This window comes from Coregonus lavaretus, assembly GCF_964263955.1.
Source record: "Coregonus lavaretus genome assembly, contig: HAP1_SCAFFOLD_465, whole genome shotgun sequence".
NCBI lineage: Eukaryota > Metazoa > Chordata > Actinopteri > Salmoniformes > Salmonidae > Coregonus > Coregonus lavaretus.
Window position 1 is genome coordinate 281,001 of NW_028164548.1, and position 22,916 is coordinate 303,916.

At 43.3% G+C, this 22,916-nt stretch overlaps 2 protein-coding genes across 2 annotated transcripts; both read right to left on the reverse strand.

Moving 5' to 3' along the window:
- Positions 1–4,926: 4,926 nt before the first annotated feature.
- On the reverse strand, positions 4,927–11,722 carry LOC311116925 (NACHT, LRR and PYD domains-containing protein 1 homolog). Its single transcript, XM_084191943.1, has 8 exons — positions 11,592–11,722; positions 11,245–11,459; positions 10,798–11,057; positions 10,081–10,215; positions 9,821–9,953; positions 9,689–9,718; positions 7,262–7,544; positions 4,927–6,396 (listed from the first exon to the last, which is right to left on the reverse strand). Exons 1-8 carry the CDS (start codon positions 11,672–11,674, stop codon positions 6,390–6,392), a joined length of 1,146 nt encoding a protein of 381 aa, XP_084048069.1. The 5' UTR covers positions 11,675–11,722; the 3' UTR covers positions 4,927–6,389.
- A 2,318-nt stretch (positions 11,723–14,040) lies between these two features.
- On the reverse strand, positions 14,041–21,087 carry LOC311116926 (protein NLRC3-like; the record flags this gene model as incomplete). Its single annotated transcript, XM_084191944.1, has 8 exons — positions 20,925–21,087; positions 19,428–20,781; positions 18,720–19,220; positions 16,039–16,212; positions 15,786–15,959; positions 15,360–15,533; positions 14,734–14,780; positions 14,041–14,597 (listed from the first exon to the last, which is right to left on the reverse strand). The coding sequence occupies exons 1-8, from the start codon at positions 21,043–21,045 to the stop codon at positions 14,041–14,043; spliced, it is 3,102 nt and encodes a 1,033-aa protein (XP_084048070.1). The 5' UTR covers positions 21,046–21,087.
- Between the last annotated feature and the right edge of the window lie 1,829 nt (positions 21,088–22,916).

The window sequence follows — 22,916 nt, forward strand, 5'->3', positions numbered from 1 at the left end:
ACCTTTTCCGTTGACGTTTGTAGGCGACGTCTGAATGATGTAATGTGACATTTCTTGCGTTGACAATATTTCATTTATAAACATAATACATTATCATAATCATTGCATAATAAATTCCTCACCTTTTCTGGCCATGATGAGTTCATATTCCCGATGTAGCCATACAACACATTACCATGCGCATTTCTCATTTAATTGGGCCTATCAGAGAGGCTTTTATTTAAAGTGTTTGCTCTATGCAGATGACAGGGTGCGCGGCGCGGTTTATAACATACAGCAGAATGGAACAGGTGAACAGACAGCTGATCTTTTGTATTGAAGTGTGTAGGCTACCAATAAACTCTAGTTTATTTTTATTTTTTTGTTTCAGAATTTGTGAGCAGGACAGCATATTTAGTTTCGGGAAAAAGTGAATGCAAAACATTACTGCATTCAAACGATCTGTTTACAGGTCCACAACAATTTGCAAGTGTTTTTGTCTTTCAGAAACGATCAGATAGACCGACAGCAAATGTCACTGGTAAATAAAACATTCTGCCAACACCTCCAAAGACATTTGATCAAGTTCGCCATGGATATTTCCTTTAGATACACTGTCTGCCCAGCTAACAAAATTATGATCCAGGACTTGACCACAAAGTTATTTTAGTCCCCACATAAGTCATAATAACGTTATTGTGAAACTTACAGACGATGTTCCAAAATGTATTTCTATCATTCCGATTTTAAGACAAACCATAGCTCTAAATGTGACGTTATGAAATGTTCCTAGGATATCCTGCGCTAAGATCAGGAAGTCCCACGTCCCCGAGAAGTATAGGTGTCAGAGGTGCAGAGACACACTGGGCCCTGCAGACAACCGCCGCTCATACCGCGCACGCATTGGCCTCCGCAAACACCTTCTCGACTGACCCCATGGCCAACCACTAACCATTCACCCTTATACCCCCACCCCTCTCACCCGCATTTACACCCGTACCCCAGCCCACCCCTTTCCCTATACTTCTCACCCCTATTTTGTGGACAGAGCTGGACAAAGCTGACTAACTTTCCCTTGGGGGCTTAACACCCCCAAACTGAACCGTTCCGAGTGCTATTTTTAAATTTATTATAAATATGACGGTTTGTCTCTGCTTCATTCCAGACTCTGGATCACTGAATCACTGAATGTTTGTCTGTTTGTAGTAAGCAGTAGTAAAATAGTTGACCAGTAGGGTTGGACTCTGTAGTCAAGTCTGGCTATAGAGACTAGAGACGCGTCTCGCATGAACACTGGAAACCTGTTTAACGCTTAAGCTGCCAGAGAAAATGGCCCTGACAGCTGCCACACATCAGGGTGCATTCTGGGACCACCCTTTCTCAACTAGGGGTTGGTACGTATGTCTGTCTGAGCGATTTCTATGTCTAAAGTCTCAAACAGACAGTCTGAAGATACTAATGTCCTAGATAAGGTGGTCCTCTGTAGCTCAATTGGTAGAGCATGGCGCTTGTAACGCCAGGGTAGTGGGTTCGATCCCCGGGACCACCCATACGTAAAAATGTATGCACACATGACTGTAAGTCGCTTTGGATAAAAGCGTCTGCTAAATGGCATATTATATTATTATATAATTATTATATTATATTATATTATATTATATTATATTATTATTATTATTATATCTCCAAAATAACATGATATTCAGAACCTTTCATGGACTACCAAGGAACGTTTTTTATGCTCCCATGATGTCTGTATAGCGACCTGATATTTATAACCTCTATAATACTTATTAGAAACGTTATGTCTAATTAGTCCGCCTGGCCTTGCTGCTATTCCAGTTTCAACTGTTCTGCCTGCGGTTACGAAACCCCTACCTGTCCCAGACCTGCTGCTTTCAACTCTTAATGATCGGCTATGAAAAGCCAACTGAGAGACCTGAGCCCTAGGACCATACGTCGGGACTACCGGCCGTGGTGACTCCTTGCTGTCCCCAGTCCGCCTGGCCTTGCTGCTATTCCAGTTTTAACTGTTCTGCCTGCGGTTATGGAACCCCTACCTGTCCCAGACCTGCTGTTTTCAACTCTTAATGATCGGCTATGAAAAGCCAACTGAGATTTATTCCTGATTATTATTTGACCATGCTTGTCACTTATGAACATTTTTGAACATCTTGGCATGGTTCTGTTATAATCTCCACCCGGCACAGCCAGAAGAGGACTGGCCACCCCTCATAGCCTGGTTCCTCTCTAGGTTTCTTCCCAGGTTTTGGCCTTTCTAGGGAGTTTTTCCTAGCCACCGTGCTTCTACACCTGCATTACTAGCTGTTTGGGGTTTTAGGCTGGGTGTCTGTACAGCACTTCGAGATATTAGCTAATGTATGAAGGGCTATATAAAATAAAATTGATTGATTGATTGATATGAATGTGCCTGTAACGTCCCAAACGGGCTATGGCATTCAGTACTTCTGGAAGACTTCAGGGGAACGTTACAAATGTCTCAGTTACGTTCCTTGTTAGCTGGGTGGGCCTAATTCCAATACTTCCAAGGTATACAGAAAATAAGGGCGTTATTGTCACCATAACAGATGAATGATGGGTGTATGTCAGGTGGAGTTATAACGCTGGTTCACGCGGGCACCGTTTTACAACATGTCTGATTTATAACTGGAAACATGAATGCGCCAAGTTTATACATCGAATCCCCAAACTGACAAGGTAAAAATCTGTCGTTCTGCCCCTGAACAGTTAACCCACTGTTCCCCGGGCGCCGATGACGTGGATGTCGATTAAGGCAGATCCAGCACCTCTCTGATTCAGAGGGGTTAAATACGGAAGACACATTTCAGTTGAATTCATTCATTCAGTTGTACAACCTACTATGTATCTCCCTTTCCCCATTCTACGCTTCACAAGCAGTTCCCTTATTCCGCCACTTGGCACTGATCGTGGTCATGGGGCTGAACACTCTCAAACTAACATTTATATTGATCAATCTCACACTTTGCGTGGAAATGATCCCTTGCATGGTTTATGTACAGATTAGCGCAGTTTAACCACCACCCAATACTCTTACCCTGCCCCCACCACCACCAATAATAATAATTATTTTGAAAACAAGAATAATCTCAAAGTGCATAAAATAAACTAGAAAATAAGAGTTTAACAAACAACACATTAGTATTTTTGGGAGGTTTGTACCAGAATTGTATTTTAGAACACAACAGGACAAAAACAAAACTATGATAAGAGGGGAGAAAAATGTAAAGCAAATAAAACCATACCTGGTTTGTTGTTACTGATGGCAACCATGGATCACTTCCTCATTTACCCTAGCCACACCCCCCAATGGAGTAAATATCTACATATTATTCTGCTTTATTACTGTTTCATTCACATATCACTTCCCCCCCTGCTGCTCCCCCTGTGGGCATTCCCCAACGGACTCTTACCCTGCCCCCACCACCCAACAGACTCTTACCCTGCCCCCACCACCCAACAGACTCTTACCCTGCCCCCACCACCCAACAGACTCTTACCCTGCCCCCACCACCCAACAGACTCTTACCCCGCCCCCACCACCCAACGGACTCTTACCCCGCCCCCACCACCACCCAACAGACTCTTACCCTGCCCCCACCACCACCCAACAGACTCTTACCCTGCCCCCACCACCACCCAACAGACTCTTACCCTGCCCCCACCACCACCCAACAGACTCTTACCCCGCCCCCACCACCACCCAACAGACTCTTACCCTGCCCCCACCACCACCCAACAGACTCTTACCCTGCCCCCACCACCACCCAACGGCCTCTTACCCTGCCCCCACCACCACCCAACGGCCTCTTACCCTGCCCCCACCACCACCCAACAGACTCTTACCCTGCCCCCACCACCCAACAGACTCTTACCCTGTCCCCCCCCACCACCCAACAGACTCTTACCCTGCCCCCACCACCCAACAGACTCTTACCCTGCCCCCCCACCACCCAACAGACTCTTACCCTGCCCCCACCACCCAACATACTCTTACCCTGCCCCCACCACCACCCAACAGACTCTTACCCTGCCCCCACCACCCAACAGACTCTACCCTGCCCCCACCACCCAACAGACTCTTACCCTGCCCCCACCACCCAACAGACTCTTACCCTGCCCCCACCACCCAACAGACTCTTACCCTGCCCCCACCACCACCCAACAGACTCTTACCCTGCCCCCACCACCACCCAACAGACTCTTACCCTGCCCCCACCACCCAACAGACTCTTACCCTGCCCCCACCACCACCCAACAGACTCTTACCCTGCCCCCACCACCACCCAACAGACTCTTACCCTGCCCCCACCACCACCCAACAGACTCTTACCCTGCCCCCACCACCACCCAACGGACTCTTACCCTGCCCCCACCACCCAACAGACTCTTACCCTGCCCCCACCACCCAACAGACTCTTACCCTGCCCCCACCACCACCCAACAGACTCTTACCCTGCCCCCACCACCACCCAACAGACTCTTACCCTGCCCCCACCACCACCCAACAGACTCTACCCTGCCCCCACCACCCAACAGACTCTTACCCTGCCCCCATCACCCAACAGACTCTTACCCTGCCCCCACCTGCGCTGTTGGAGCCCAGAGCACAAGATTGATGATTTGATTTGATTTATTTTGACCTGCGCTGTTGGAGCCCAGAGCATAAGATTTTGCGTCCCTCTCCATGTGACTAATAAACTCATCTAATCTAATTAACGATGGGATTTTAAAGTGTTTTCTAAAATTGATTATTATAATGATTGTATTATTATTAATAGTGCTATTGCTATTATTATTAATAGTAGCATCATAAATGATATTTGTATTACTGCTGTTACCATGACAACTGTCTAGTAATCATTACTTTCAATGCTGTTAACAAATGGCAATGCTATAATATTATTTGTGCTATTAAGGCGATTGACTTTATTGCTTTTTTCATATTGTTAAACAACATTCTAAGTCTGCTAACATTTCCTCACAAAATGTTACGAATTTCAGTATAGAAAAAATCACAATCATCATTGCGGGATTTTTATTTTGAAGGAAAATCGCCGAGGTCACGACCTTATTCTTTCTAGGTCTTGGTTATTCATACTGGCGGAACGGAGGTGAAGCGAAGTAGCGGCACCATTGATCTACAATAAGAGGTGGACCCGTTCCTCTACTTCATTATAAATGGACTTCCTGTTTCAACACAGTGGGAGGATTCAACACCCATAGGTTCATCTAAAGTCTTCATCCACTTAATACAAGTATTCAGCCTATAAATTAAGATTATATCTAGTAAAACTGCAATTACATTTTTGTATTTAATGATTTGATTTAATGAGGTGATGTTTTGCAGTGCAACCAGGAGGGGGCAGTGTGACACAACAACCAGGTTTGGCAGAAGGACTCCAGACCAGTGGTTCCCAACCTGTGGTCCTTGGGGGGTGGTGCAGGTGGTCCTCAATTACTTTTAGATTGTAGTATTTTATTATTCAAAAATAATAACAGTTGGGAGTATTAATGGTATTATAAGCAATTTTACATTCCTTTTCACAATGCAACTAGTTTATAATAATAGACCTTTACAGGCTTTGTTACATTCACATCTATTGATATAATTTGACCCGCAATATATTTGATGTGAAAAAAGAACAGCGACTCCGTGAATGGTGGTCCTCAAGAGCTTTGGACGGTGATTTGATGGTCTCCAGAATGGGAAAGTTTGGGAACCGCTGAGCTAGACAGTCACATCTGTGTGGTAACATGATAGGATGGAAAACCAATGATATACAATGATTCTGCAAACCCAAAACAGACTGATTATAATGTATAGTATATGACATTACATTGAACTAATCACAGTAATCAGAGACCAACTCACACACAGTATATACAAAGACACACACAAACAAAATACATTCTTAGGTGAAGAAGTGTCTTAGTCCACAGACTAGGAGACAGGCCTCAGCGTCTTCAGATTAGGTGAAGAAGTGTCTTAGTCCACAGACTAGGAGACAGGCCTCAGCGTCTTCAGATTAGGTGAAGAAGTGTCTTAGACCACAGACTAGGAGACAGGCCTCAGCGTCTTCAGATTAGGTGAAGAAGTGTCTTAGTCCACAGACTAGGAGACAGGCCTCAGCGTCTTCAGATTAGGTGAAGAAGTGTCTTAGTCCACACACTAGGAGACAGGCCTCAGCGTCTTCAGATTAGGTGAAGAAGTGTCTTAGTCCACAGACTAGGAGACAGGCCTCAGCGTCTTCAGATTAGGTGAAGAAGTGTCTTAGTCCACAGACTAGGAGACAGGCCTCAGCGTCTTCAGATTAGGTGAAGAAGTGTCTTAGTCCACAGACTAGGAGACAGGCCTCAGCGTCTTCAGATTAGGTTCTACAAGAAAGAGGATGGAGGAGAAGGGAAGAGAGAGATCAGAAAGTATGGAGGAGAAGGGGAGAGAGAGAGATCAGAAAGTATGGAGGAGAAGGGAAGAGAGAGATCAGAAAGTATGGAGGAGAAGGGAAGAGAGAGATCAGAAAGTATGGAGGAGAAGGGAAGAGAGAGATCAGAAAGTATGGAGGAGAAGGGAAGAGAGAGATCAGAAAGTATGGAGGAGAAGGGAAGAGAGAGATCAGAAAGTATGGAGGAGAAGGGAAGAGAGAGATCAGAAAGTATGGAGGAGAAGGGAAGAGAGAGATCAGAAAGTATGGAGGAGAAGGGAAGAGAGAGATCAGAAAGTATGGAGGAGAAGGGGAGAGAGAGAGATCAGAAAGTATGGAGGAGAAGGGGAGAGAGAGATCAGAAAGTATGGAGGAGAAGGGAAGAGAGAGATCAGAAAGTATGGAGGAGAAGGGAAGAGAGAGATCAGAAAGTATGGAGGAGAAGGGAAGAGAGAGATCAGAAAGTATGGAGGAGAAGGGAAGAGAGAGATCAGAAAGTATGGAGGAGAAGGGAAGAGAGAGATCAGAAAGTATGGAGGAGAAGGGAAGAGAGAGATCAGAAAGTATGGAGGAGAAGGGAAGAGAGAGATCAGAAAGTATGGAGGAGAAGGAGGAGTTCCACCTGAGATAATGATGTGATGATGGTCCTATGATGTAACTACAATAAGATAACAGTCATTTATTACAGACAGAAACACAAAAACATGCTTCCATTCTGGAAAAACAGTTCCTCTTTGATCTGGGTAGCTGTGTTTTTATTTGACCTATATTTAATCATTACACATATTCAAGGGAGGGAGCAAAGAAAACTGTCTTACCTAGATTCACTCAAGTCCTTAACAAGATGGTTTTCATGTTCAACGAGAGCTTTGAGACAAGCTCCCGTCACTTCTGGTCCTTTGGGGATGACTGCTTTCAGTAGTTTTCTCATTCGGTCCTGTTCAGTTGTTTCAGCTGTTATTCTGGAGTGCTCTTCTTCACCAATCATGTTCTTTGACCACAGATCATCTGCTATTGGCATTGAGTTTTTGGTTCGCTGAATTAGTTTAGCCCAGTGTTTCTTCAGAAACTCCTCAGCAGGAATGTCAGGGACTGTTAATGCTGAAGGGGGGGAGGGGGTCAATTAAATTAATATGGCTTTAGGGTTAACAGCAGCTGTTTCTACATCTTCCAGTCTCTCCAGTTATCATTCATCTGATAGTCATTTATTGTATAGAGCCGACTCCAGGGTTGTGGTCAATTCCAATTAAAGTCAGTCAATTTAAAATAAAAAAATTGAAATAATAATTTTTCCTATTAGGTTTATTGAGAAGTCATTGAAAATTGATGCCCTTATTAATGTTTTATCAACAATCTACTCAGAATCCTCTAATGTCAAAGTGGACATGTCCCCCATACATTCAACATCTGTAAGGTCCCTCAGTCAAGTATCGCATTTCAAGCACAGACTCAACTATATACAAAGACCAGGGATCTTTTTTGAAAGCCTCATAAAGAAGGGCAGTGATTGGTAGATGGGTAACAATAACACATCAGACATTGAATATCTCTTTAAGCATGGTCAAGTTAATAATTATCCTGTGGGTGATGTATTAAACCACCCAGACACATCAAAAGATGCAGTCGTCCTTCTGAACTGAGCTGCAGGACAGGAAGGAAACTGTTAGTGATGTCACCATGAGTTCATTGGTGATTTTAAAACAGCTACAGAGTTCAATGTCTGTGATGGGAGAAAACTGAGGATGGATCAACAACATTGTAGTGACTCCACAATGATGACTTAAAGTAACACAAATATACAGAATACAAATATTCCAAAACATGCATCTTATATGCAACAAGGTACTAAAGTAATACTGCAAAAGGAAACGGCAAAGGAATCCACTTTTGGGCCTAAATGCAAAGCCTCATGTTTGGGGCAAATCCAACACAACACATCACTGAGTAACTGCCTCCTTATTTTCAAGCACGGTGGTGGCTGCATCATGTTATGGGTATGCTTGACAATACTGAGGAGTTTTACAGGATAAAAAGAAATGGGATGGAGCTAAGAACAGACAAATCCTAGAGGAAAACTTGCTTCAGTCTACTTTTCACCAGACACTGGGAGAGGAATTCACCTTTCAGCAGGACAATAACCTACAACACAAGGCCACATCTACACTGGAGTTGCTTACCAAGAAGACAGTGAATGTTCCTGAGTGGCCAAGTTACAGTTTTGACTTAAATCTACTTGAAAATCTATGGCAAGACTTGAAAACTGCAGTCTAGCCACGATCCCCAACATCTTGACAGAGCTTGAAGAATTATGAAAAGAATAATGGGCTAATATTGTACAATCCAGGTGTGTAAAGCTCTTAGAGACTTAGACAAGAAGACTCCCAGCTGTAATGGCTGCCAAGGTGTTTCTAACATTTATTGACTCAGGGAGCTATTTCATTTCTATCAATCTAAAAATATATATATAAATATTCTTCCACTTTGACATTACAGTATTTTGTGTAGATTGTTGACATAAAATGACAATTAAATCCCCTTTAATCCTGCTTTGTAACACAATAAAATGTGATGCAGATACTTTTGCAAGGCACTGGGTTTCTGTCTGAATGTTCTGTAGCATTACACACCACTGAACATGACTCATGAAGACCTTCATCACCCCACTGAACATGACTCATTAAGGTCTTCATCACCCCACTGAACATGACTCATGAAGACCTTCATCACCCCACTGAACATGACTCATGAAGACCTTCATCACCCCACTGAACATGACTCATGAAGACCTTCATCACCCCACTGAACATGACTCATGAAGACCTTCATCACCCCACTGAACATGACTCATGAAGACCTTCATCACCCCACTGAACATGACTCATGAAGACCTTCATCACCCCACTGAACTTGACTAATGAAGACCTTCATCACCCCACTGAACATGACTCATGAAGACCTTCATCACCCCACTGAACTTGACTCATGAAGACCTTCATCACCCCACTGAACATGACTCATGAAGGTCTTCATCACACCACTGAACATGACTCATGAAGACCTTCATCACCCCACTGAACATGACTCATGAAGACCTTCATCACCCCACTGAACATGACTCATGAAGGTCTTCATCACCCCACTGAACATGACTCATGAAGGTCTTCATCAGTGTCCTTCATCACAACTTGAAGAGACGTTCGCTCTATAACCCGTTTTATAAACCTCGTCCACAAAAACAAACGTACCTATTGGATGAGAGTCTTTGCTGTATTCATCTAAAAGACAAACAAGAGAAAACATCATAAAAACATTTTAATAGCATCTGTAAGAAAATGACATTTATGATTGACATAGTGTTCATGTATAGTATTTCTTACCTTTTGATACAACTGATCTCCATACTGTCCTCTCATCATCCCCGATTAACTCCATCTCAATGTCAACCCCTGTGTTTCTCATAACCATCTTACAACAGCTTGGTGTGGTGTCTGCAGGTAACAGCTGAATCTTCTGTAGAAGGTCATATGGTGCAACGATTGAGACAACAGACAGAGAGAGAGAGAAAGAAATAGAATGATATTCCAGTTATTCATATATAATATGACAGATTCATGTCCTCAGCCTGCTAAAACTGCACCTCTGGATTGATGGAGGAGGAATGGGGATTCTTGACTGCAAACCAACTGTTCAGCTTTAAGGACCCCTTTGGACTTGACAGCAGAAATTCTGAATATCCTTGGGACACCTGATTCTTCTCCCGGTCCCGAACAGCCTACAAAATGAGCAGTGTAGTAGTCAGTCTGAACAATGTAGTCTAATAATTCACACAACATGCAGCTCACTGAGCAATCCTTTTTTGTCAACATCAAAAAAATGTGTACACTATTTTTTATTTATTTTACCAGGGAATTGACTGAGAAGAGAGTCTCTTTTACAGCAACGATCTCGGGAAGTGTTACAGGGGAAGGGGATGAATGAGCCAATTGGAAGCTGGGGATGATTAGGTGGCCATGATGGTATGAGGGCCAGATAGTGAATTTAGCCAGGACACCGGGGTTAACACCCCTACTCTTACGATAAGTTCCATGGGATCTTTAGTGACCACAGAGAGTCAGGAAACATGTTTAACGTCCCATGCGAAAGACAGCACCTTACACGGGGCAATGTCCCCTTCACTGCCCCGGGGCATTGGGTTCTCCTTCGAACAGAGAGAAGAGTGCCGTCTACTGGCTCTTCAAATGAATGAGACAGAAATAGATTTTGTAACTTTGTAATCTATAGATTTTCAACAACCTATCAGCTTTCCTTTAGTAAGTTTCAACATACTGTTGTCACTTCAATGATGGTGCCTCACCTCTTTCTGACTGGAGTTTCTGAGGAGCATGTACAGCCGTGAAATTACTGTTGCCTTTTTTACTGCCATATAGAGGACCACGTCACAGTGGACATCTACGTTCCAAAAAAAGATATAGCTCAGTATAACAGCGATAGCTGAAAACTTGGGATGGAGAATTTTGGCATGGAATCTGGTGACCTCATGCACTTCCTCAACAGACACTCCATGTTCCTCTACATGAAGAATCTTCATCTCATTCCTCAGGGAAGGGTTGGTCCCTGAACAACACAATAAAAAGGAGACAGAAAGACAAATATTGTATTATTCATCCAACTAAAACACAAAGAATATGCGGTACCAGATCACAGTAAACTCAAACTCCCAGAATATTCATTTATTCATTCAGGAAGTGAAACTCAGTTACATGGAAATGTCTTTCTGAATACTATGTCTATATGGTTTTACCTAAACAGACAAAGTGTGGCAGATGAACTTCCTCCAGTTCACCTAACTCCATAGTGATGTCCAGCAATGGACCACCTTGTCCGTACTGCATGTCTTTCAGAAGTTGACTGTAGGGTTCCCAGTTCCTGAAGTGATACTTCAGAATGACATCTCCGTCACACACCCAGCGGAGACCAGACACTGTGCACTCATAACGCCCTTTGGGTGTCCTGTGCCTGAGGGCAACAACAAGATATGGTAGATAGGGTCAATCGTCAAATGGAGAGGTTGGATTAGAAGCCTATTCCCAAAGGTAATGGGGAAATACACTAGCAAGTGGAATGAAATGTTAAAAGTAGTTATTTTACCTGAACATTGTCACTTCCTGGACAGTGGAAGTCAAGGGTTCAATCTGAAGCCAGTGTGTGGAGTCCTGAACAAGGACAAGCATGTCAGTTATACATATGGGGCCAGTTTCCTGGACACAGATTGAGTCTAGTGCTGGACTTTAAGCATGATCAATGGAAGTTTCAATAGAAAGTTATTTAAGGTCCAAGACTAGGCTTAATCTTTGTCCGGGAAACTGGCCCATTAAGCAAAGTAACTAATCTAATGTATTTATTCAATGTTACATGGAATGCTGGCGATTGATCCAATTAAACTGTCTAATGACAAAATATGACAACAGCTAAAATCCTGCATTCCTACAAGCAGAACACAGGACTGTCTATATCCCAGTATGAATGGTTGGTCAGTACACACCTGGCTTTCAGACTGTGTTTATATTACTAAAGCAGAACACAGGACTGTCTATATCCCAGTATGAATGGTTGGTCAGTACACACCTGGCTTTCAGACTGTGTTTATATTACTAAAGCAGAACACAGGACTGTCTATATCCCAGTATGAATGGTTGGTCAGTACACACCTGGCTTTCAGACTGTGTTTATATTACTAAAGCAGAACACAGGACTGTCTATATCCCAGTATGAATGGTTGGTCAGTACACACCTGGCTTTCAGACTGTGTTTATATTACTAAAGCAGAACACAGGACTGTCTATATCCCAGTATGAATGGTTGGTCAGTACACACCTGGCTTTCAGACTGTGTTTATATTACTAAAGCAGAACACAGGACTGTCTATATCCCAGTATGAATGGTTGGTCAGTACACACCTGGCTTTCAGACTGTGTTTATATTACTAAAGCAGAACACAGGACTGTCTATATCCCAGTATGAATGGTTGGTCAGTACACACCTGGCTTTCAGACTGTGCCTGACTCCTGAAGGTATGTAAAAGTGAGAATTGACATTATGACTTACCTCAACATGGTCACAAGTCTTACAGCTCTGAGGAATCCCTGAAGTCAAAAGAAGTTGTTATTTAAAACGGACAATCTCATGTAATAATGAATTAATAAATATTAAACAGACTTGTAATAAAAATGAATGTAAGTGAGCAACAGTCTCAGAATGTACACTCATTATCATACCATAATCTGACATTAGTGTTATATTAATGAATGTTTGTGGAAGCAGGAAACAACATGGTTCTGGTCCATGTTTTGGAGATGTTGGGGGCCTGATTTCTGGTAGATCCCAGGATGAGAGCTTAAAGGTAGAGTCAGCTAAATGATGTTGTACGAGCAGCAACGCAGATATTGTGATGAGCAAGATGCCTGACTTCTCTCTCACACAGTATCTGCCCAGGTGCACGGGTTCTCTTCACTCTCTTACAGTGTGGTAGCCACGGGACCAAAACAGAGAAGTTTAGCATCGCGCTCCAACGCTCTTAGTTGTTGTAGAAATTGACCCACTATGCTGTTTACTTTGTGCATCTACATCATATTGCTGACTCTACCTTTAAGTTTGTTTTGACCAAATAGATCATGATTGTGTTCCTTGCCTGGGACTCAAGAACGCTTTAATCGTATTTTGATTTTAAAACAATTATCAGTTAACACTCACATATCTGGTCTCTGGTGTTCTCAGGTCCAGGCTTGATACAACACTCTCCACCATGGTCTCTGCTGTTGGGAAAGCAGAAGGATAGACTGTGATTAAACTAAATACAACTTATAAAGGCTTTATATAGCATACATACAGTCTTCATAAGCAATACAAAGGGTGTATAAAGGGTGACAGAACCACTCCCTATGTAGGGTGCATTGCCTAATGTGACATAACACTATGTCAACTTCCATGGAGTCAATACTGATGGTGACATTACAGGTGACATTGCTTATCTTGATGAAAGCCCCTAGAGAGGTGAAGTCACCAGGTACCATTTTAACAGGTTCTGATGCCCTCTTGTGGTTAGAGTGAGACTGACACTACAGTGAGACATAGGAGAGGAAACATCTGTACATCCAACAGAACACATTAAAAACACACCACTACTAATCTAACTGTCTGTAGGTCCAACAGAACACATTAAAACACACCACTACTACTAATCTAACTGTCTGTAGGTCCAACAGAACACATTAAAAACACACCACTACTACTAATCTAACTGTCTGTAGGTCCAACAGAACACATTAAAACACACCACTACCACTAATCTAACTGTCTGTAGGTCCAACAGAACACATTAAAACACACCACTACTACTAATCTAACTGTCTGTAGGTCCAACAGAACACATTAAAACACACCACTACCACTAATCTAACTGTCTGTAGGTCCAACAGAACACATTAAAACACACCACTACTACTAATCTAACTGTCTGTAGGTCCAACAGAACACATTAAAACAATCTAATTGTAGGAATGATTCCAGAGGAAAACACATGATAAAACATTGCTATGACTCACCTTTGAATGTGTTGGTCATCTATCTGACACAGGGTCACTGAGGAGGAGGAGGGAACCCCAAACCCAAACCCAGGATAGAGGGGTTCAGTGAATGTGGTGTGTTTTGTGTAAAGGTGTGTCAGTGTACCAGAGGAGGACACACTATAGAAGGACAAAGTACCAGCTGGCCAGTCCAGATACACTCCAACTCTGTTAGGAACAGGACCAGGGATGGATCTGCAGACTCCAGCATGGTGAAAGGCATATCCACTGTCAATGCAGAATAAACACCAGGACTTCCTATTGTATCCAATCCAACTGTCCTCCTCTCCCTTCCTCTTCATTCCTTTGTACACCACACCAATGCCAGCCCCGTCACCATCCATCTCCACCTCCCAGTAATAACGAGATCCAGATAAGCCTTCTCTGCAGAGAACTTGGGGATAATGGTCAAATCTGTCTGGATGGTCTTCATAATGCTGCTTCTCCTCCACCCATGTCACCTTCCTGTTCCCCTCAGACAGTATCAGGTCTGGGTTTGCTGTATTTGGGTCCAGGGTGAGATGACAGGCATCTGTAGACAAAAGGAGAGTTTAATCAAACCACATCTTCATATAAAATGTTGTTTTGTAGGTAGAGAACAAGTATTGATTAGTTACTATGTTACTGTAGTTCTGAATATGCAGTTAATTAGGATTGAAGAGACTTACATTTCCTCAGCCCTGATTTCAGCCTGAACTCTCCACCATGATCCACACTGTAGGAGAAACAGGTTATTGACTGACAAAGACCTAATACAGCAGTCAACATTTAAACCATATTGTTGTGTTCTGGTGCACTATCCAAGTTCATTACTAGAGAAATACAGGTATTCTATCCTACCTACTGCATTCAGAACAGAGTACAATTCATTACTAGAGACATACAGGTATTCTATCCTACCTACTGCATACAGAACAGAGTACAATTCATTACTAGAGAAATACAGGTATTCTATCCTACATACTGCATACAGAACAGAGTACAATTCATTACTAGAGACATACAGGTATTCTATCCTACCTACTGGATACAGAACAGAGTACAATTCATTACTAGAGACATACAGGTATTCTATCCTACCTACTGCATACAGAACAGAGTACAATTCCAACAGGATATCAGAGATGCAGAAGAAGAGTATTAATGTGGTGATGATGTATGCTGTGTTGGAGTGCTAAGCCTGCTGGGTAAACATCCCCTGTATTCTACCATCATGTCCTCATGTTACTGAACCTACTACACTACATAGGACACAACCACTGCTCACACTATTAGGACATCTATTCTGACTTACTTCAGCTTCATCAGTTTATCTGTGGGATCCACCAGAGCAGCTGAAAGCAGTCCCCCTGCAGAGTCTCCTGGGTGATTGTAGCTCAGGTCCAGCTCTTTCAGGTGGGAGGGGTTTGACCTCAGAGCTGAAGACAGAGCAGCACAGCCCTCCTCTGTGACCAGACAGCCAGACAGCCTACAGAGAGACACAACAGCTGTCTAGGTTGGTGGACTGGTGTCAATCATCTTGTAGGACACCCATATATTTGTCCATGACACAAACATTGTAAAGAAACATTTGATTTTTGTTTTACTAAGCTCAGTACCGACCTGACTGAAACAGCTGTACATACCCCAGTGTGTGTAGTTTACAGTCTGGATCCTCCAGTCCAGCAGAGGGCAGTGTAACTCAGCTCAGTACCGACCTGACTGAAACAGCTGTACTTACCCCAGTGTGTGTAGTTTACAGTCTGGATCCTCCAGTCCAGCAGACAGCAGTGTAACTCCTGAGTCCTGCAGGTCATTGTCTCTCAGCTCCAGTTGTTTCAGTTGTGAGTTGGGTGAACTCAGGACTGAGGCCAGATCTGAACAGCAACCCTCTGTCAGACCACACTGACCTAGACTAGAGGGCAGAAGAGCACATGATTAACAAATGTCTAAAACATCCACATAATAAGTCATACTGAAGAAAGTTAACTCACACTAGTGTCTGTATGTTGCAGAGTGGACTGGTTAGTCCAACACAGAGCAGCTCCACTCCTCTGTCTCCCAGGTCATTGTAGCTGAGGTCCAGTTCTCTCAGGGGGGAGTTTGGTGTCTGCAGAGTTGAGGCCAGAGTCTCACAGGATTCATATGTGAGTTCACAGTCAGACAGTCTGGAGAGAGGAGATATAGTGATACACTGTTAAATATGCAAAGCTTTAAGAATAATGAGATGCATTAAGACAATAACAGAAGGACACATGATTAACCAATGTTAAAAACATACTAACTCACTCAAGATATTTACCTTAGTTTGATATATGTTGTTATGTATGTTTCTGGATATGTCCCAAAATGTTAAAATAATGTTAAAAACATACACATACTAACTATACTGAACAGAAATATAAACCCAACATGTAAAGTGTTGGTCCCACGTTTCATGAGCTGAAATAAAAGATCCCAGATATGTTCCATACGCACAAAAGCTTATTTCTCTCAAATGTTGTGCATAAATTTGTTTAGATCCCTGTTAGTGAGCATTTCTCCTTTGTTAAGATAATCAATTTTGTTAAGATAATCCATTCACCTGACAGGTGTGGTATATCAAGAAGCTGATTAAACTGCATGATCATTACACAGGTGCACCTTGTGCTGGGGACAATAAAAGGCCACTCTGAAATGTGCAGTTTTGTCACACAACACAATGAAACAGATGTGTCAAGTTTTGAGGGAGTGTGCAATTGGCATGATGACTGCAGGAATGTCCACCAGAGCTGTTGCTAGAGAATTTTATGTTCATTTCTCTACCATAAACCGCCTCCAACATCATTTTAGAGAATTTGGCAGTACATCCAACCGGCCTCGCAACCGCAGACCATGTGTAAACACGCCAGCCCAGGACCTCCACATCCGGCTTCTTCACCTGCAGGATGGTCTGAGACAAGCCACCAGGACAGCTGATTTAACTGTGGGTTTTCACAACCGAAAAATTTCTGCAAAAATAGTCAGAAACCTTCTCAGGGAAGCTCATCTGCGTGCTCGTCATCCTCACCAGGGTCTTGACCTGACTGCAGTTCGGCGTCGTAACCGCCTTCAGTGGGCAAATGCTCACCTTCGATGGCCACTGACACGCTGGAGACATGTGCTCTTCACGGATGAATCCCGGTTTCAACTGTACCGGGAAGATGGCAGAAAGCGTTTATGGAGTCGTGATGGTATTGTGTGGGCAAGCGGTTTGCTGAGGTCAACGTTGTGAACAGAGTGCCCCATGGTGCGGTGGGGTTATGGTATGGGCAGGCATAAACTACGGACAACGAACACAATCACATTTTATCGATGGCAATTTGAATGCACAGAGATAGCGTGACGAGATCCTGAGGCCCATTGTCGTGCCATTCAACCGCCGCCATCACCTCATGTTTCAGCATGATAATGCACGGCCCCATGTCACAAGGATCTGTATACATTTCCTGGAAGCTGAAAATGTCCCAGTTCTTCCATGGACTGCATACTCACCAGACATGCATGTTTGGGATGCTCTGGATCGACGTGTACGACAGCATCTTCCAGTTCCCGGCAGTTTCCAGCAACTTCGCACAGCCATTGAAGAGGAGTGGGAGAACATTCCACAAGCCACAATCAACAGCCTGATCAACTCTATGTGAAGGAGATGTGTCGCGCTGCATGAGGCAAATGGTGGTCCATTTATGGACTGGTTTTCTGATACACACCCATACTTATTTTTTTTAAGGTATCTGTGACCAACAGATGCATATCTGAATTCCCATTTATGTGAAATCCATGGATTAGGGCCTAATGAATTTATTTCAATTGACTGATTTCCTCATTTGAACTGTAACTCAGTAAAACCTTTGAAATGTTTGCATGTTGCATTTATATTTTTGTTCAGTATACAGTACATACATAATATATAAACACTCACAGTGGATAATGAAGATATTTAACTCACACTAGTGTCTGTATTTTGCAGAGTGTACTGGTTAGTCCAACACAGAGCAGCTTCACTCCTCTGTCTCCCAGGTCATTGTAGCTGAGGTCCAGTTCTCTCAGGGGGGAGTTTGGTGTCTGCAGAGCTGAAGCCAGAGTCTCACAGGATTCATATGTGAGTTCACAGCCAGACAGTCTGGAGAGAGGAGATATGTTGATACACTGTTAAATATGCAAAGCTTTAAGAATAATGAGATGCATTAAGACAATAACAGAAGGACACATGATTAACCAATGTTAAAAACATACTAACTCACTCAAGATATTCAACCTTAGTTTGATATATTTATCACATTCTATGTATGTTTCTGCATATTTACCAAGACGTTCAAATAATGTTAAAAACATACACATACTAACTACATACATAATATATAAACACTCACAGTGGATACTGAAGATATTTAACTCACACTAGTGTCTGTATGTTGCAGAGTGGACTGGTTAGTCCAACACAGAGCAGCTCCACTCCTCTGTCTCCCAGGTCATTGTAGCTGAGGTCCAGTTCTCTCAGGGGGGAGTTTGGTGTCTGCAGAGCTGAGGCCAGAGTCTCACAGGATTCATATGTGAGTTTACAGCCAGGCAGTCTGGAGAGAGGAGATCATCTGTTAGATATACAAATCCTTCAGAATAATGATACTGTATACATCAACTCAATAACAGAACTTACAGTGCTCTCTTGCAGGTTTTCACTACCGGCAGCAACCTCTGATAACCTTCCTCTGATGTGGTGTATGTCTTCAGGTCAAACTCCTCCAGCACCTCCTCTGACATCAGTAACAGGTAGGCCAGGGCTGAACATTGGTCACGTTTTAGTCTTGTTTCTGAAAGAGTTCCTGATCGCAGGGAGGTTTGCATGTCTTCAACTAGAGAGTTGGCACCAAGTTCATTCAGACAGTGGAACAAGTTGATGATCCTTTCTGGTGAACGTTCCTCCTCTATCTTGTCTGAAAGGTACCTGACTGTTCTCTCAACTGTTTCCTCATTGCTCTGTGTTGTACTTCCTGTCTGTGTCAGAAGGCCTCGTAACAGATTCTGATTGGACTCCAGTGAGAGACCCAGAAGGAAGCGGAGGAACAGGTCCAGGTGTCCATTCACACTCTTCAAGGCCTGGTCCACTGCTCTCCTGTGTAAGTCAAACAACTGGATTGAATCCTCCTCTTCATCCTCACTAGTGGTGGAAAAAACATTTTCCTTCTTGTCATCATCCTTCTCTTCATCATCATCATCCTTCTCTTCATAGTCATCATCATCATCATCATCATCCTTCTCCTCATCATCATCATCATCCTTCTCCTCATCTTCATCATAGTCATCATCTTCGTCATCATTCTTCTCCTCGTCATCATCATCACTGACTGAAAACGCTTCATAGTACTCTTCATCATCATCATCATCATCATCATCGTAGTCATCATAACCACTAGTGACTGCTTTGGGGGAAAAAACATTTTCCTTCTTGTCCAGCCATGATTCTAAAGCATGCACTGCTGCTAGAAACTCCTGAATGCTCAGATGCACAAAGCTGTAGACCTTCTCTTGGTTGAGCCCAGATTCTTCTTTAAAGATCTCTGTACACAATGCTGAGTACTCTGATGCCTCTGTGACATCAAGGCCACACTCTCTCAGGTCCTCCTCATAGAAGATCAGGTTGCCCTTCTGCAGCTGTTGGAAAGCCAGCTCTGCCAGTTTCAGGATCATCTCTTTGTCTGACTGAGACAGTTCCTTTGGGTTTGTCTCTGTGGCTTTGTTGTACTTCTTGTTCTTCACAATGATTTGGATGAGCGTGAAGTGTGTGAACATCTGGGTCAGAGTTTTGGGGACTTCATCCTTCTCTGCCTCTTTCAGCATAATCTCAAGGACAGTGGCTGATATCCAACAGAAGACTGGCATGTGGCACATGATGTGGAGGCTCCTTGATGTCTTCATGTGTTTGATGATTTCATTGGCCAGATTCTGATCTGTGATTTTCTTCCTGAAGTACTCCTCCTTCTGTGGATCATTGAACCCTCGTACCTCTGTCACCTGGTCAACACACTCAGGAGGGATCTGATTGGCTGCTGCAGGCCGTGAGGTTATCCAGAGGAGAGCAGAGGGAAGCAGATTCCCCTTGATGAGGTTTGTCAGCAGCACGTCCACTGAGGTTGGCTTCGTGACATCACAGCACCTCTCATTGTTTTTGAAGTCTAGAGGAAGTCGACACTCATCCAGACCATCAAAAATGAAAACAGTTTTGGTTTCACCATCTTCAATGCTGTCAATCTCTTTCAGCTCTGAGAAGTAGTGGGAAAGAAGTTGCATCAGACTGTATTGGTCCTTTTTCAGGTTCAGATCACGGAAAGGAAGAGGAAACATGAAATGAACGTCCTGATTTGCTTTTCCCTCTGCCCAGTCAAGGATGACCTTCTGCACAGAGACTGTTTTTCCAATTCCAGCGATTCCTTTTGTCAGCACAGTTCTGATAGGTTTGTCTTGTCCAGCTAAAGGCTTGAAGATGTCGTTGCATTTGATTGGTGTCTCTTGTGTGGTTTGTTTCTTGGATGCCATCTCTATCAGTCTCACCTCATGTTCATTATTGACCCCTCCACTTCCACTCTCTGTGATGTAGAGCTCTGTGTAGATGTCATTTAACAGACGTTGGTTTCCATGGTGTCTAATTCCTTCAGATATGTGTTGATACTTGTGTTTCAGTTTAGCCTTAATGTCTTGTTGGACTGTCAGAAGAGTTTGACCTGTAGGAGAACAATGAGAGTTGGGACTCATAAGTTTGTGTGTGTGTGTGTGTGTGTGTGTGTGTGTGTGTGTGTGTGTGTGTGTGTGTGTTAGAAGGGCCTTTGTCCCGTTCTTTGTAATATTGTATGAAACACAGTCTTACTTCTTCTGTCCAGAAGGTTGTGTGTGATCTTTAATGCATCCTCACTGTCCAAACTCTCCACTTCCTTATTGTCATCTGGTAATGGTTCCTGGCTGAAAGCAGGTGGCTGATCACTCTTCATTGATAGCAGGCTGGGGGCAGGTGACTCTGCTCTGGGCTTCTGGACACTGAACAAAACAGGGAGGCAGATCACCTCATCAATATCTCATCAATACCTCATCTACATCATTTCAACAAGTGTATAGCTGAACTCATAGAAGTCCTGATGTTTCTTTATAAAGCTACAGTCTGCAATTGGTAAATCGGTTTGGGGACTTTTAAATGAATGATGTAGAACTACATTTGATGTAATTTGGGAAAACTTTTCCCTTTAGTTTTATATCTTTAAGAGAACTGTATATTTTACATGTAATCTCTTACCTCTTAGAACTGGTGTCTTGAGTCATTTTAGAGGCAGTGGTCTCCTTCTCTCTCTCCCCAGAGAGACTCATTTTAGAGGCAGTGGTCCCCTCCTCTCTCTCCCCAGAGAGACTCATTTTAGAGGCAGTGGTCCCCTCCTCTCTCTCCCCAGAGAGACTCATTTTAGAGGCAGTGGTCCCCTCCTCTCTCTCCCTAGAGAGACTCATTTTAGAGGCAGTGGTCCCCTCCTCTCTCTCCCCAGAGAGACTCATTTTAGAGGCAGTGGTCCCCTCCTCTCTCTCCCCAGAGAGACTCATTTTAGAGCCAGTGGTCCCCTCCTCTCTCTCCCCAGAGAGACTCATTTTAGAGGCAGTGGTCCCCTCCTCTCTCTCCCCAGAGAGACTCATTTTAGAGGCAGTGGTCCCCTCCTCTCTCTCCCCAGAGAGACTCATTTTAGAGGCAGTGGTTCCCTCTTCTCTCTCCCCAGAGAGACTCATTTTAGATGTAAGTCACAGTTCACTCAGCTACAATAAGAAATAACAGAACAGTCAATATTTCTGAACATTGTTGAAGAACCATTAACAATGACAACACTTTTACTGTCTGTGGTCAAAGTTCAAACAGAGACTTCATGTTGCATTTAAACATGCACAGTTAATTTGATTTGATTTGACTTGGATCCCCATTAGCTGACGCCATAACAACAGCTAGTCTACCTCGGGTAAACACAACTAAAAATACGTTACAGCTTAGATTGACAGACATTATAAACATTTACCAAGTAGACATTACATACAGTTAAAATAGCTGACAGGTATTTCTTCTATGCCAAGGGAAGCCAGGCTATAATGTATCTTTAGTCTCTCTTTGCTTCATAATTGTCCTTTAATTTGCAAGAGGCTGAATGTATCTCACAGGAGAAAGCATCCGAGCGAGCTAAACAGCGCCCCTCTGTCTCTCTATGTGTAGGCCATCTATCTGATGCTGTCTGGTCCAAACGAGTATGACATTGTGGCCCGTTGCATTGAAGACAAGGGAAGCCTGCGAGCATTTGGCCTTTGATTAAAAAAACTATTAGAAATGAGCCAATCAGCGTTGAGCTAAACTGAGCGAGCTCAACTGTGATTGGTTCTGGTGCACCAATAAAAGGTGTCAAGGTAAACCAGCTTGGATTTTGACAGAAACTACTTGAATTGTTGCATCTCGTTGTGTTGTTGTCCTCTGGTGTCTAGCTAGTTAGTTAACATTGGTCCTTTCCTAAATTAACCATGGATGGAGATAGGGATTCGGACTTGTGGTTTTACTTAATTCTCCAAGCATTTTAGCCAGGTAGGAAAGGCGTAATTTCATAAGTTGGAATAGTGCCCTTAGTGAATACACCCATGCACTGCTTGACTTCACATGAGGTGCCAACAGTTTATCTCGTCCGTTGCACCCGGGCTTGTATTCAGGTGTGCCGACAACGATGCGGAACATTACGCAACAGTGCGCTGGCCAAGTTATATGAAGCGTACAGCACTGAGCAAAACGGACCACAGCCTTTCTGATCGGTGTCGCCAGAAAGCATTTTCAACGTGAACTTTGATTTATCCC